This window comes from Ostrea edulis, chromosome 8 (assembly GCF_947568905.1).
Source record: "Ostrea edulis chromosome 8, xbOstEdul1.1, whole genome shotgun sequence".
Taxonomy (NCBI): domain Eukaryota; kingdom Metazoa; phylum Mollusca; class Bivalvia; order Ostreida; family Ostreidae; genus Ostrea; species Ostrea edulis.
The window spans coordinates 47,732,929-47,747,645 of record NC_079171.1 but is presented as its reverse complement, the minus strand read 5'-3'; the positions used below and the strand labels follow the sequence as shown (position 1 = coordinate 47,747,645).

Here is a 14,717-nt window from a genome sequence, read left to right as displayed (position 1 = left end):
TTCAATGGACACACTTACAACAACACCAGTGAAAACGATTTGAAACTTTTACAAATTTTAATTCTACATAATTAATGACAAATATATAAACAAACAATGATACAGAAGTACACAACACAGATCTAAAGTTCTACTCAACTTGTTTATAATGATCAGCGTCTCCGTGAATCAGTTCAGGAATCCTCGCACACACGTTAAACATACGGATTACAGATCAGATGCGCGATCCTAGCTAGATGATCGGGCCAGGCACTTCCACGGACCGGCGGATTACGAAGTGCTTCCATTTTACCGAGATTACTGTCATCTTCTTCTCCACCCACAACACTACTCCTGCAGACGATCACGCTCTCCACCCGTCCCGTCATCCGATCACACACGAAGCTTTCCAAGTGACGTCACAGATACACAAAAACAAAACAGCTGATGCAACAGTTTAAATATATAACCAAATTTCGTAAATATAAATGAGTTGCATCAAGCGAAAAGGGGCCTTCGGGACAATATTTTCAAAACTGGGTTTTTATTATTTTCTGAAAGCACATATCTTCCTGATTATTTTGATACCAAAGTTTACCTTGAACGTTTCACCTAATCCATAGTAACACTGATTTGAAATGCATGCATTGATCCTGAGATAACGTTATAAATCATTTGATAACGTTATATAACGTCTATATCGTTGGAACATCATTGTAAAGAAAACAAAGACTTGAACATTCAATGCAAATTAATTTTATCAAATGTAATTAAAGACTATACCACTGGTGACCATTTTAATGACTATATAAACAATGCTAAGTTGATTTCTGAAATAGTGATCAATTATGGACAAGAAAAATGAGTATTGTAAATCATCAACAACAGAATTCCACCATCATCACTCTTCAACATTTGGACAAGTGCGTGATATCCTTGTTGGGTCACAGACCATGCGGAACAGGTAGCATCGCTCCAAAGGCAATCCGCTCGGAGGATTGTCAGGCATTAAATCCTCAGGTCCGATGGTGGGCTTCAGCAGAATGAATTTTCTCTGTGTATCTTCTGCACCACTCTTAACAAACAGCTTCACTGTGTATAGATTGATCTATGAAGTATTCCAAAACCACAGTTGTACAAATATTACGAGTAACCATGGATATGAAATCTTAATACTACCCTATATGGAACTATCACATCAAATATATTGACATTTATATGTAGACAATCCGCCATGCAAACCTGCAGATGAAATTTTGAGGTCTTGTACGTTGTATTTTTCGTATGCCTTTGACGGACATGATTCAGAAGCATAATTCAAGGTAATGGTTAATGTATTCCAGTCATACCACTTTCATGAAATCTCACCTGGATTTCTCAAAGAAAACTTTCATATGTCGAAACTTCGACTTAATGTTGAGATTTTACTCAAATTTTGACTGCTCAAATAAAAGAAAACTCAAACTTAAGTTTTAAAGAAATACAAGAATATTTGTCTGCATCATTAGTGTATACTTATGATGAAGATGTTGGACTTCCCACAACATCTATGACCCGAAAAAGACTTCACACTGTAATAATAGCTTTTATTTATCCAGGATGACACAAATTAGCATATAGCTAGTTTCCATTGTGGTCCTGCAAAAAACCGAAAAAAAGTGTGTACTGCTGCCAAAACTCTGAAAGTTTACCAAAAATAATCATATCTCTCTCTTTTGATAATTCATTGGTAGTCAAGATGGAATTTTGTACTTCTTTTGAATTGTCATAACCTAGAATGTTCTCTCCACATGTGCAAGATTTTTAAAATACTTTTTCTTTCAAACTCTACATGACATTATATCCATTGCACGCTGTTTTCATCGCTGTTTTCTGTACAAAATTTTGCCAAATTTCCTTGTTTTCTTCCCGATATCCTCATTGTGAGCTCTGTCGATTGAATGCCTTATGTCCAAATCACTATTCTCCTCATCAATGGTGCAGATTCAGGAATTGATTTATGACGAGTTAGGAATTCGTCAATCAAGTTGTCTAAAGCTGGTATTAAAGCATGTGATTAGGTATAGATTCGATTTGTATGATCTATTAATTTTTATATCAAAGTTTTATTTTAAAAAAATAGTGCACACAGTAAAAGATAAAGCATATAAAGAAGCAGTATATCTACTCTAGATCTTTTTTAGTATGTGTCATAATTTTTTGTTCAAAATCACCAAACAATTTAAAATCCTGCATTAATATGCCAGTACAATGTATCATGATATATGTTGTTCATGCTACGAATTGTCCTTTGAATCTTTTGCATTAGAAATATTTTATATTTTCTTTGATCAAATTTCACACAAAATGAAATAATTGTATTGAAATAACACATTTCCAGGTCGGAGCATATTTGTCAGCTGATATAATACTGGAGCTATCTAATCAAAATTAAATCCTCAATGTTGGAGCAACAAATAATATCGTTTCATTTTCAAAATTTTTATGATCTATCTATAAATAACATGTTATAATGAATATTTTCCCTGTCACAGGTATATAATATTAAATATATAGGAAATCACACATCAACACTGGTAATGTCTTCGACCCTTTGACATGGATAGGTATGAATGGCGAATAAATATTGTTATTAATAAAAACAAAACAAAAAAGATAACAGCCCCATACTGTATTTTTTATTATTATTATTTACTGGGTGTGTGTCAATACAAAATTAACGTGTAGAGTGATTAGGATATATTGGATTGTTAAAAAATTTCCAATCTAATGCGTGTATTTGTTCATCTAATTCTTTTACTTTTGTTTTATGTTGATTTTAGAGTAGGCCTATTTCATAGTTATAAAAATCAGCTTTCTTTTGGCAACACCATATATTTAGTAATAACGTTTAAAATATATATATTTGGATTTTTAAATTGTGAATGGCTTTAACTACAGCAATTTTGAAGTGTATGTAAAATCAATTCAAAAGAAATCATTGTTTAAATTATGTGAAAAAATAATTATTTTGATAGAGTAACATCCTCTGAAAATTGATACTTAAATAATGCTTAGGCCAAAAAATATATATATGTTCCCTTCCACTTTCCCTACCTACCCTAAAAATTTCTGCCGACCCTAACACATTTTTTCCCCATTCTCACAGATTTTGCAAATGTCATCACTACAACAAGAGTTTATTTATTGACTTATTTATCAAGTTATTTATTATGCACTAATACTAGACAGATTCCAAAACACAGAAACAGTTTTTGTTTACAGGAAAGTGAAGAAATGTATTGATTCATCATATAAATTTTATTTGATTACTAAATAATCACTTTATTTTATGCATAGTAGAATACTAAATCATTAGAAAATTATTCAACCTATAAAATAAAAAATTAAAAAACCACTACATACCTACCGACCCTTAAAAATTTTGAGATGAAAGTGGAAACCAACATATAGGCCCTATATATATATATATATATATATATATATATATATATATTTATTTTTTGGCCTTAAGACTACATCTAATAATGTTTATATTACCTTTGAAAAATAAAATAATGAGTGAACTTAAAAAGATAAATTATTAGAAAAAAAATTGCACTCCAAAAAAAAAAATTAATAAAAATTGCGCAGTCGCCAAGAGAATTGAACCCGGACCGCCTGCATGACAGTCGAGAACGCTATCTCACAACCAAGTTGACGTTGTAACCGCCGAAGAGAAAATAAGATAAAATATATTAGGAAAAGAAGAATAGATAAAGGATTTACTGTGGTCAAATCTTTTGATTAATAAACTTTATATTCAATAGTTCTATAAGTCTATCCATTGATTATGCATGTTTTCCCGTTCTTACACTTGCTCTACATCTTTTATCATCAACGCAATGTTCGGTGCCTCGCCGACATCGAGTCGGTGCACATAATATCGTCTGTTTGTAAACATTAATTTAATACAAGACTAGGCCTATTGCAAGGATCATGTTAATTGTATCGAATTCGTATCACTAATGTAATATATCTGTTGAAAAGTTTATGTATAATTCAATCTATCGAAAATTAAAGTTTGTGTAGGTCAACTCACACTGCACAGCTGAACCTGCCTGCCATTATGAAATATGAATATAGAAAAATATAAGGCAATTAGTAGGGAGACAACATTATTCGATAACGTACTTTCCCCTGCAAAACATGTTATTTTTACGTGCAATATTCTATTGATTGTCCTCCTTTTGTAAATGGTAGAAGTGGATTGTGTTTGAAGTGTAAAATTTAACCAATGAATTAAAATGAAGGATCATTCCTTGCCTCTACGATTTAGAGCTTTGAATTCCTTTGTATTTGTGCTTGTTAAGGATTTTTAGACAATTGTGCATTTATTTCTTTTCTCCGGTTAAATACCCCGCCCCTCTACCCCACTTTGAAAAACGATATACCGTGCACGATTATGTTTATGTTTACACATGCTTTCATCGTGTTTTCATTTCAAGGTGTTTGTTAGTATTTCATGAGGTACTTCTTTATTTTTCTGTATTAATTCTATCATAAATCGGACAAAAATACACTTTAAGGCTGTAACACCCCCTTCCACAACCCTACAATTTGACAAAATGTACATTTTAGAAAAAAAAGTGCTCTCCATAAATAAATAAAAACAACAACAACAACATAAACAAAAAACAAACCCAAAGCTTGTTTACATCATGGGTAAAAAATACAACCTGTCAAAACTCAACATGATGAAGAATTCAGAATGTAGATTTTACTATCCCCTATTTGTTGATGCATATACCATATATTTGAGAAACAACGATAAACACCCCCTCCCCTAACACACACAAACACTTATCTTTGTAAAGACTGCAGAAACATAGTTCATTGGGCATGGATTTGGGCTAAAACTGTTACATGTAACAACCCCCACCCCCATAGTGTATATTTCATGTAAACCCTAGACCTATGCCTGTATCCTACCTTTAAATGTAAAAATTATCACTGCCTTCTGTTTTTAGAAGAAATGTGGATTAAAAAAAACATCATTGTTCGAAATATATATTCCGATGTATATGATTATAATATGTTTCCCCTTATTTATGTAAGAAAATCAGTAAATTATTTTGTAACATATGTATTTTTGTTTGAAAATTTGTAATCTATTTACAAAACTGATTTATTTCTAAAAGTCGATTCTAATACCCCAAAATGATATATTTATTGTCATAATGTGAATTATAATGGACTTTAGAAATTAACCTAGTGTTAAGAGAATTCCTTTAATGATATTCGGTAAGACGCTTTTGAGAGGAAAAAAAACAGTCTCCGCGGGAATTCGTACAGCAAGTTATGTCTTCCTCCTTACAGGAAGGTAAGCCATATGATGATCTCAACCAAAAATTGAAAATAAAAACCGATTCTGATTGATCAGGTGCTGTCTATCAAACTTATGTTGGTGGGTTTTACTCAGGAGATACCGTCCTCTGAACAGTCTGGACGTACAGACCAGTTATTGCCATTCTGTTACAGTTCTTGATATTGATTACGTTAGAGCGATAGCTTCAGTCTCAGGTTTAATTATCAATACTGACGTCTCCTTCCAATGCTGTCTTCATTCATTCTTAGTACATGTCCCAGATGTATCCTCCTCTGCTATGAAGTGGACACCTCCTGGAAAGAGAAGACATGAGAAACCGAATAAGAAAGGGACTTGGAGAAGAACTGTATGGACCGAAAGAGATTGGATAAAACTGGAATACCAAAGGGCAGGCAGCGCAGGACAGGAACTAATGAGGAGACCTTAAAGCCTCCTTATGTCTAGACATACACAAAGGGGATTCAGTAAGTACGTGACCTCTCCTTCGCCAATAGCCGGACATTCAAAGTTAGAGTCACGGTGCGACAATATTTGACGTGTACATGGCGCTTAATGTACTTCCACCCTCATGTGACTTATCAATATTATGTCTGAAAGTAAAAAAACCCCACTATATCAATGTTCACTCCATATGGTTTTTATTTAATCAATAACCAAAGAAAATGTGTACAAAACCAGAGCTATAGGTCAAAATTAGAAAATCACGCTCTATAGTAAAACAGAATAATAAAAATAGAAAAAGATTTGTTCAAACAATGAATTTCTAATGTCAACAGTTTATAAAAAAAAACCTGCTTATTTACATGTATAAATAAGCAATTATTAATTGTGGATATTTGGGAAAACATTGGATAATAGACATACAAAAGAGGAAATAGCAGCATAGGAGTTATTGCTCTTGACAACATATTTTTTATCGTAAATAATTGATGAAAATATGAACTTTTTAACTTTCAATAGATTACCATTTTTGGTAGTCTATTCATTGAATGAAATTCCTCTGAACGATACACTTCTATCATGCACAAAGTTTAATTTAATAAAGATTTTCGCAAAAATCTACGACATCATACGAATATCGATCTACCTTAAGACCGTAGCAGTGAAGGCCCTTTATGGATGTATAATTGTAGTAGCAAATGTTTTACGCAAAACGCTTGTGACTTTCTCCTCTAATGACCATAACAATGAAACGAGCAGTCATTGTCTTAGGTCCGATGCTCGCTGAATCAGGTAAAAATCAACTCATACTAAGAACCATCAAAGAGTAATGTAATTATATAATATGCATGTATATATAAGGTATATTTCAGGCCCTAGAGATCCAAATTATTTTTCTTTTTTTAAAGAATCGTAGTGTCTGGAATAAGATATTAAGGGGGGTGATGAGCCATCGTCAATGGCGGTAATTGCGGTAAAACTCCATTGTCTTCCGGTAAAAAACTGATTTACTCGTGAAAGAAATAGCTTAGGAACCCGAAAACATAACTCTTCTTTTCATGAGGGTATATTTAGTTGAAGTTCTTTTCAACGCCCTATTGAAGGGGATATATTTGATGGAGATACGAGCGCTAAAATAATTTACTCATAAACAAAGCAATACCGTTAGAAGCGCAGGGAAAACGTATATTACCATTGGCCTAGTGCAAATTTCTTTTATCGAGCCAACGTCTGTTGTGACTCGGGACCTCCGCTTTTAAGGTAATATCCTTGAGACCCTTGACTCTCGCTTTTAAGGTAGTACTCTACATCGTCATAATGGCTGACTTCCTTTAAAAACATGGATGACAAAATCGATATCAGCAATATTTGACTGTTCCTTTTCCATTTAAGTACCTAGCAGAGTAGCTCAGTATGTTAGAATGCCGACTGTTGAACTGTAGGTCGCAGGTTCGAGTCAAGCAGGGGTTTTAATTTTTTAAACCTCATTTGGTGTGTGTGTGTAAACATAGCTTCTTTCAGACTTATTGCAGTTTCACTACAAAGAAAATGTGACTAGACATGTTATTACATATAAGATGAATTCAAATTACTGTTCGCCTTATTGTTGATTGCTTGTATACAAGGTGAAAATAACGAACTGTGATCAATCTCATAACTCCTATAAGCAATACAAAATAGAGAGTTGGGCAAACACGGACCCCTGGACACACCAGAGGTGGGATCAGGTGCCTAGGAGGAGTAAGCATCCCCTGTTGACCGGTCACACCCGCTGTGAGCCCTATATCCTGATCAGGTAAACGGAGTTATCCGCAGTCAAAATCAGTGTGCCAAGAACGGCTTAACAATCGGTATGGAACATGTCAGACAGCATTTGACCCAATGTGAGGTTGTATTGACGAACTAGATTGTTTGAACGACCATAGAATTTGCGAAATTCTGAATTCAATCGAGACTGTTGAAACCCCTCTACCATCAACTTGTTTGCCAGTACCTTACCTCGATTTAAATACTGACTACCGGTATACGCAGAACAAGCACTTGCATATTGAATCAGTTGAGAGATATAAACACTATATGCAGGTGATAATGGAATATTGCTACATAAATATGGGAAGTTGACGATGGAGAAACTGAACTCATCCCGTTTGTCATACAGTTGAGTTGTTAGTTTGCCGTTAATGTCTACTTTCAAATAAATATCTAAGTATGAAGCAGAGGTGAACGACTATGTGGTGTGGTTTATATTCAGTTCACAGGGATATATCAAATTGACATATGACTGAAAATTATTACTGTTAATAGATGATACTTAATAGTTAATGGTTATACAAAATATGAAAAGCGTTAGCTAATACACTTCAAGCAATATTTTTGAAAAGATATTTCTTATATCTATCAGCATTTGATCCCCCATTATTGTCCCACCTTACCCCAAGAGACCACGACTTAAACGCTATATGTTAGGAAAACTTCATCTCAAATTCGTTGGATTGGACATAAGTGGTGCCAGATGTCAATGTAACAAATGTAATGTGCGGTAGCACAGTTATATTCATTTTACAAGGCTTCTTTTTTTTTAAGTTAGAAATCCAACATTACAGACAAACAATAATAATAATAAATGAAGTCTTCGATACAAGTGATAGGGGATTTAGAATGAAATGGGGAAATTAACTAATTGATAGAAATTCGTTGTGCTATTTGGACAATTAGTATACGGGATCTGTAATTTGGCGTTTTTGCCGTGAACTAACAGGACATTTTCAATTGAAGATTTTGATGGAAATTTCAACGATGATTGTAACGAATGTCGGCCTATAATTAATATGATACAATATGTTTGCTGTCCTTTGTCGACACCCCCATAGAATGCTAGTTCAGTTTCACATAATCTACATTACATCATTTTTTCCATCATAAGAATTTCAAAGTACGAATTAAAACGGATTTGACTTTAGCCTTACACTATTTTTAATCGCAAAAATATTGAAGTGTTTAGAATTGATGAACATTACTAAAAAAGCTATTTTAACGAGTACTCGACAAATAAAAATTTAGTCGATGATTGGTATCACAGAGCGATTGTCGAGTACTCGTTAACATCCATAGTTCCCGCTGCTATAATATTTTGATTATCAATTAATTTAATTATTTGCAAAAGTCATGTACAGTATTTAAATCCACGTTATGATCCGTTATGATCATTATTCTAATTCTGAAATATCTGTTGAGTTTTCCGTTTCGCGTTTTAGAAAAGCCATTATACATTGTATGCACATCTTCTGGCTGAAGACTGAAGACAAACTCCCGTAAGACCAAATTGTTGTGTAATGTATTTAGTTTTGCAACACGGGAAGCAACATCTCAATCATTTCATATGATGTATACCAATATGTATTTACGTCTCTTTGAGAATTTTTTCATTAGCATACAGACGTCATCAGCTGTAGGTGAACTACCACAAGTTAAGACCTATGTTTGGAGCTCATGGTAGTAGCATTGATATTCATTTTTGTCTCAACGCCTGTCGCAACTCGGGACCTCGGTTATCAAGGTCTCGTTCAAAAGACCCGTGGCTCTAACTTGTATGTGTTGAACGTTGGTGGAAGAGCTGGTTATTACCTATCATTGTATATTGGATTGACGGTCGCTACCAACGTACAAGTGGGGGTCACGAAGATAACGCTAAAACCACTTAACTTCCGCGATAAGTATATTAAATCACCATAATAAACCCCATTGGTCCAACTAGGGTATGAGGATAAGTAGTTCATTGTGACCAATCTACACTTTCCGAATTTAATGTTGCACAAGAAATGGTTCACCTTTTTATAACTATCCTATATTGTACCTTTTCACAAGAAATAAATGCAGTATGGAAAAATAGGGCATATGTTGAATAGAGTTGACAGGTCGACAAGTTAGCACCCAAACAACATAAAATTATATACCACAACAAAGATCAATTTTAATCCCCTTGCAAACGCGGAATCGATATAATTCATACGTATCTTCCTTTTTTGTCAACTTTACACTTTTTCGAAGTATTCGTATATGATCTCATTATCAATTATGTGATGTACTGAACAGGAAGTACACACGCTAGTAGGCTATTTTTCTTCATAGTCATATTTAGAGGCATATAACAAACCTGATGCTGGTTAGTCATCAGTTTATAAGATTACAACATAGCTAGCACTCGATTATTGTTTCTTTGATATAGACGTTGAAAAGAGAGAGAGAGAGAGAGAGAGAGAGAGAGAGAGAGAGAGAGAGAGAGAGTTTAAAGTTTACCATAAGCTCTTGCAAATGTGACAAGCAGCATGAAACGGGTGACGAAGAGAACCATGCTAACAGTTCCTCAATTGATCTACTAAAAATAAATAAATAAATAAATAATAATAATAATAATAAAAACAATCATAATTTACTGCTTACCTTCATTTTATTCATGTTTACCCTCATTTAATATATGCCATGACTTTCACAAGGAATGACATCGCCTACAGTGTACACGGTAGTTAGTTTTATATAATCTATTCAATTGCAGATTTCAGGAAAGCCGTACAGGCTTTGTTCAAAATGTGTCACAGTAGTTATATAGACTTTTAGAGGGGTGATACCGAAATACATGGGGATCCTTGCAAACAAATCATACGCTCGGCCCAATATGTTTTTTTCCGGGTTTTTTTCCCCCCGTTGTCTATGGTTTAAATGTTGCAGACATGTTCTCATCGTTCACACACACATTGTAGTCATTTATTATGACAGTTCTACGCGTGGATTAGGAAAGCCTCCAATGTCAATATGCCTTTAATTAATGTGTAGACCTACGTAAAAAACATCGGCAGGATAAATTCGTTATACAAGTAGACACTTATAGGGGTAATACAAAAATATATGGGGTCCTTAAAAAAATACTAGGTTCGGCATACGCCTCGCCCAATGATTTTTACAAGGACCCCATATATTTCCGTATAACCCCTCTAAGTGTCTACATAACTAATAATATGAATATTAGTAAGAGACACATCATGGTTGTATGTACTATTGATTTCAGTCAATGAAATTTCAAGATTTTAATCAGAGGCAGGATAAGCCTACATTCACCTTTACAGACAGCGCGACGGACAGCGGGAGAGCGTTATATACCGGTATTTTACATGTAGTCTGTTTATATTATTGATATGTATCGATATCTCCATATTCAGGTAACCAAATCATCGTTTGAAATTTCATTTATTTACCGTTGATTTTACAAATAGTCATCTTAACGTGGGTTAAATGTAAAACTCCGATGTCTGGAATATCATTACTTCTGCAGAATACACATATCCATCTATGACACTACCAGTCAAGCATACTGTACGTGATATTTGATAGCTTAAATATAAGTAGTGGTTAATACACTTAAGTAGGGTCTTAAGGAAATGATGAAGTTTACAATGGCTGCACTTATCTTTATTGTCAAACCGGCACTTATAGGTTCGTGTAGGGATATAAGTTACATCTATGTTAATAGCACTTATCGGTGTCCTCCATGCCTGTGACAGAACTGTAAATAGTGTGTAGATCAGCATTACATTTCGTTCTTGTTTGGGAGAGTCTGTCATATTCTGGACGGTGTCTGATTTTTGGGGGTGTTTTATTTTGTAAGCATTCGTACTGCTGTTTGTTGTGTTCACGAATCCCATACACAATCATTCACTACCCTTTACACTACAATAATACGCGGTGGGGATCTTACGCGCGCGCGGCTCGTTTGTGTGTGTGCTATTTAATTATGTGCTGATTTCTTTTCGGTTGTCGTTTTGTCATGTCATTTCGTACACATTCCTCAAAGTATTGTATATTGTTTAACGTCCCTCTCGAGAATTTTTAACTCCTATTGGAACATCACCATTGCCGGTGAAGGACTGCTCGGCGCTTATGGCCTTTGAGCAGGGATACATCTTTACCATGCCACACCTGCTGTGACACGGGGCCTCGGTATTTGCTGTCTCATCTGAAAGACCGTACCATTTAGTCGCCTCTTACGACAAGTAATGGGTACTGATGATCTATTCTGACCCGAGTCCCCACGGGAGTACTCCTCAAAGTAAAAGCAACATACATTATAATAGTACATGTGAAAAGGAAGGTACAAGTTAACATGCATAGGTCTTCGGGTTAAAAGAAGAAGGGCCGGGCACTCACTGCACTAATTGTTTTGTTTTAGAAAAGTTTTAAATCTGACAGACCTTAAACTAAGAAGTATTCGTTAAAGTAGCTTGTATATGGAGTGGTGTCGCAGTTTTATTATTTATTTTGTTTCCCGAGTAAACAGAGCCCCCATGAAATGTAATCCGAATGATAAACAATTTTTCTACACAGAGAAGCACCATAAATAATATCGAATGAAATTGGGAAAGTGGCGTGTATCTGTACATAACCGTCTAGCTGAACACCCACACAAGAGCGGGAAATCATAATATACATACGACTAATATTGCATAGACGATGTGCGTTCTACATAGATATTTGAATTGTTGCGAACATGAGTTGAATGGCTGTTATCTTTAAGAATAATGTTTGACGAAGTGCTTCCATATTTCAATAATTATTTACATTAGAAATATTACTGATATCATACACAAAAAACAAACTCTGATTACTAGGAAGTCACTTAGGTCTACACATATTGTTTCTTATAACATAATTCAATTATATTTATATTGCAAATTGGTGTATTTTTCTGTTTTCTTCCAGTGAAAGACATATAATAGATTGATGTGTAAATGTATTTCCTTAAATGAAAATATTAATCAAATTGACATTCAATTTCGTATATTTACATTCACTGAATCATTTCTCTTATATTTCTTTTGAAATTGCTTTCATCATATACTAAATACATTTTTGTTGCAAAGTAGTTTGATCCAGTTTTCTAGTACCACCTGTCTGCAACATCATTACCAAATACGGAGTGTCATTAAGGTCAAAAGGTGCATTGGCTGTTCCATTTAACGTAACGAATGTGTCAAACATATTATCTTGATTCTATCTTATATTCTTAATAATATTTAAAAATATAAATATAAACAATAAAATGTCTTTCTTTGTCGTTTCATCGGGTAATGATGATACCAATCATTGCAGAAAAACCTCTGGAATGTCCAGGGGTCCATGTTTGCGTATTCTTATGTGTATTTATAGGAGTTGTGGGATTAATTACATTTCCGTATCTTCAACGTTTTCACAAATCTCTTAAAACACAAAATGACCAGAACAGTTTCATTTTATCGAATCATATATTTGCAATTTTGTAAACGATGTCGTTTCATGTTGTCACAAAGTGAATTTTTCTTTCTACTTTTTCCACGGAAGACGTTGATGATCCTATGTTTACATGCACATGGCTAAGCTAAAAATTAGCGATACCCCATGTCATTATAATATCATGTATGCTATATATCAAGAGATAGGTAAGGTGTAATTTAATGAAAATTGTGTCAAGTTTAAAAAAGAATATTGAAGGAATCGATTTTTAGAAATCACACATTGGTCCCCTGGGTCTTCCATTTACATCAGAGTAACACGAGGAAGGAATTGTGATTTTTTTTAGTTTATTATTCCATGCAAATAAAAATATAATAACAATGTAAGAAAACAAAGAAATTACCTATGTTTATCACAAAACTTACTACTTTTCGAAAGTAATCCATTTTGGGGCATTTCAAAATTCTTAAGCTGTACTTAAGGATTTCCATCGTTTTCTTTATTTCAAACGTTTCTCCAATATTTCCATTTACAAAAAGATTGCGATATTTATTGGTAAAATGCTACATTTTTATAAACAAAATTTCTTTCTTTTGTCAGCATCTCCATTTTCGATCAAAACGTTTCCTTAGAAATTGAACAAAAGCGCTGAATTATGCAACATGTTGGTTTTGTCTACCAATATCTACAGTATTGTAATTATTGCCGTCCAATATAAAATTGCATCAATATATTTATGTTCAATTCATTATATCCTATTTACATATATGGCATACAATACATTTATTATGAAATAAATAATAATACCATATTTATATAGCACCCTTTTCATACACTATGTACGCTCAAAGGTGCTTTACAATGCATATATACCTTACAAGAGAATGTTATACACATAATACATAGAAAATAAATAAAACATTAAAAGCTGTACCTATCCTCATTGTACATATAAAACATGAAAACACAAGATACCATAAATATGCTAGATAAGAATAAACATCAGTTTCAGGGCGTATTAAAATAATTGGGTTTTTTTTTTTGGTTTTTTTTATAAAACATCTCAAAATGGTACTCGAATGCTAAGACACACAGTCTTTAGTTTTCACAGTTTTTCACAGAATCTAACCTACACGATTGACTGAAATGATAGAAACTAGTCCTGGAAAACTTGATGGAAAAAATGTGTTTTCAGTGACTTCTTGAATGCACACAGTGTTCTACAGTCCCTTACATGTTCTGGAAGGGCATTCCACAGTTTTGGAGCTATTGTTCTGAAACACCGATCTCCGTATGTTACGGTTCGACTTTTTGGAATAAGTTATTTTTGGTATAAGTAAGTATCTTATATTGTGTCCTATATTGCACAGGTAACCAGTGTAGTTACAGTCTAGTTACAATTTAGTTATAATCGCCAAATAAATGTTCACAATCAAATACACATTCACACGTGTTCTGGGGTTTGTTTATTGTACACAGCTCTGTGGTTCCGCGATCAATCTTTTACATCTTTTATACAGTTTGTCAGTCACTGGTTTGAATATATATTCTCCTCTAAGTGACCTTCACGTGACCGGATGTAGTGCAATACAACATCGTGGATCATCCTGTACTCTTCCTGTCATGAGAAATCATAATGGTTGTTCATTATATATTTTTCTTTTGTAAA

The 14,717-nt window shown here is 33.8% G+C and overlaps 2 protein-coding genes across 4 annotated transcripts in view; both read right to left on the bottom strand.

The window, feature by feature from the left end:
* Window positions 1-14,717, bottom strand: part of LOC125661339 (receptor-type tyrosine-protein phosphatase mu-like) — a 191,645-nt gene that overhangs the window by 56,243 nt on the left and 120,685 nt on the right. The gene's annotated exons all lie outside the window — the stretch shown is intronic.
* The window catches only part of LOC125661347 (receptor-type tyrosine-protein phosphatase alpha-like), a 56,156-nt gene continuing 54,817 nt past the window's right edge, over window positions 13,379-14,717 (bottom strand). For all 3 annotated transcript variants that reach the window (XM_056146243.1, XM_056146242.1, XM_056146241.1), the window contains one exon: window positions 13,379-14,662. In XM_056146243.1, coding sequence (XP_056002218.1) covers window positions 14,577-14,662 — 86 coding nt within the window. In that variant the 3' untranslated portion in view covers window positions 13,379-14,576. The remainder of the gene's footprint in view (window positions 14,663-14,717) is intronic.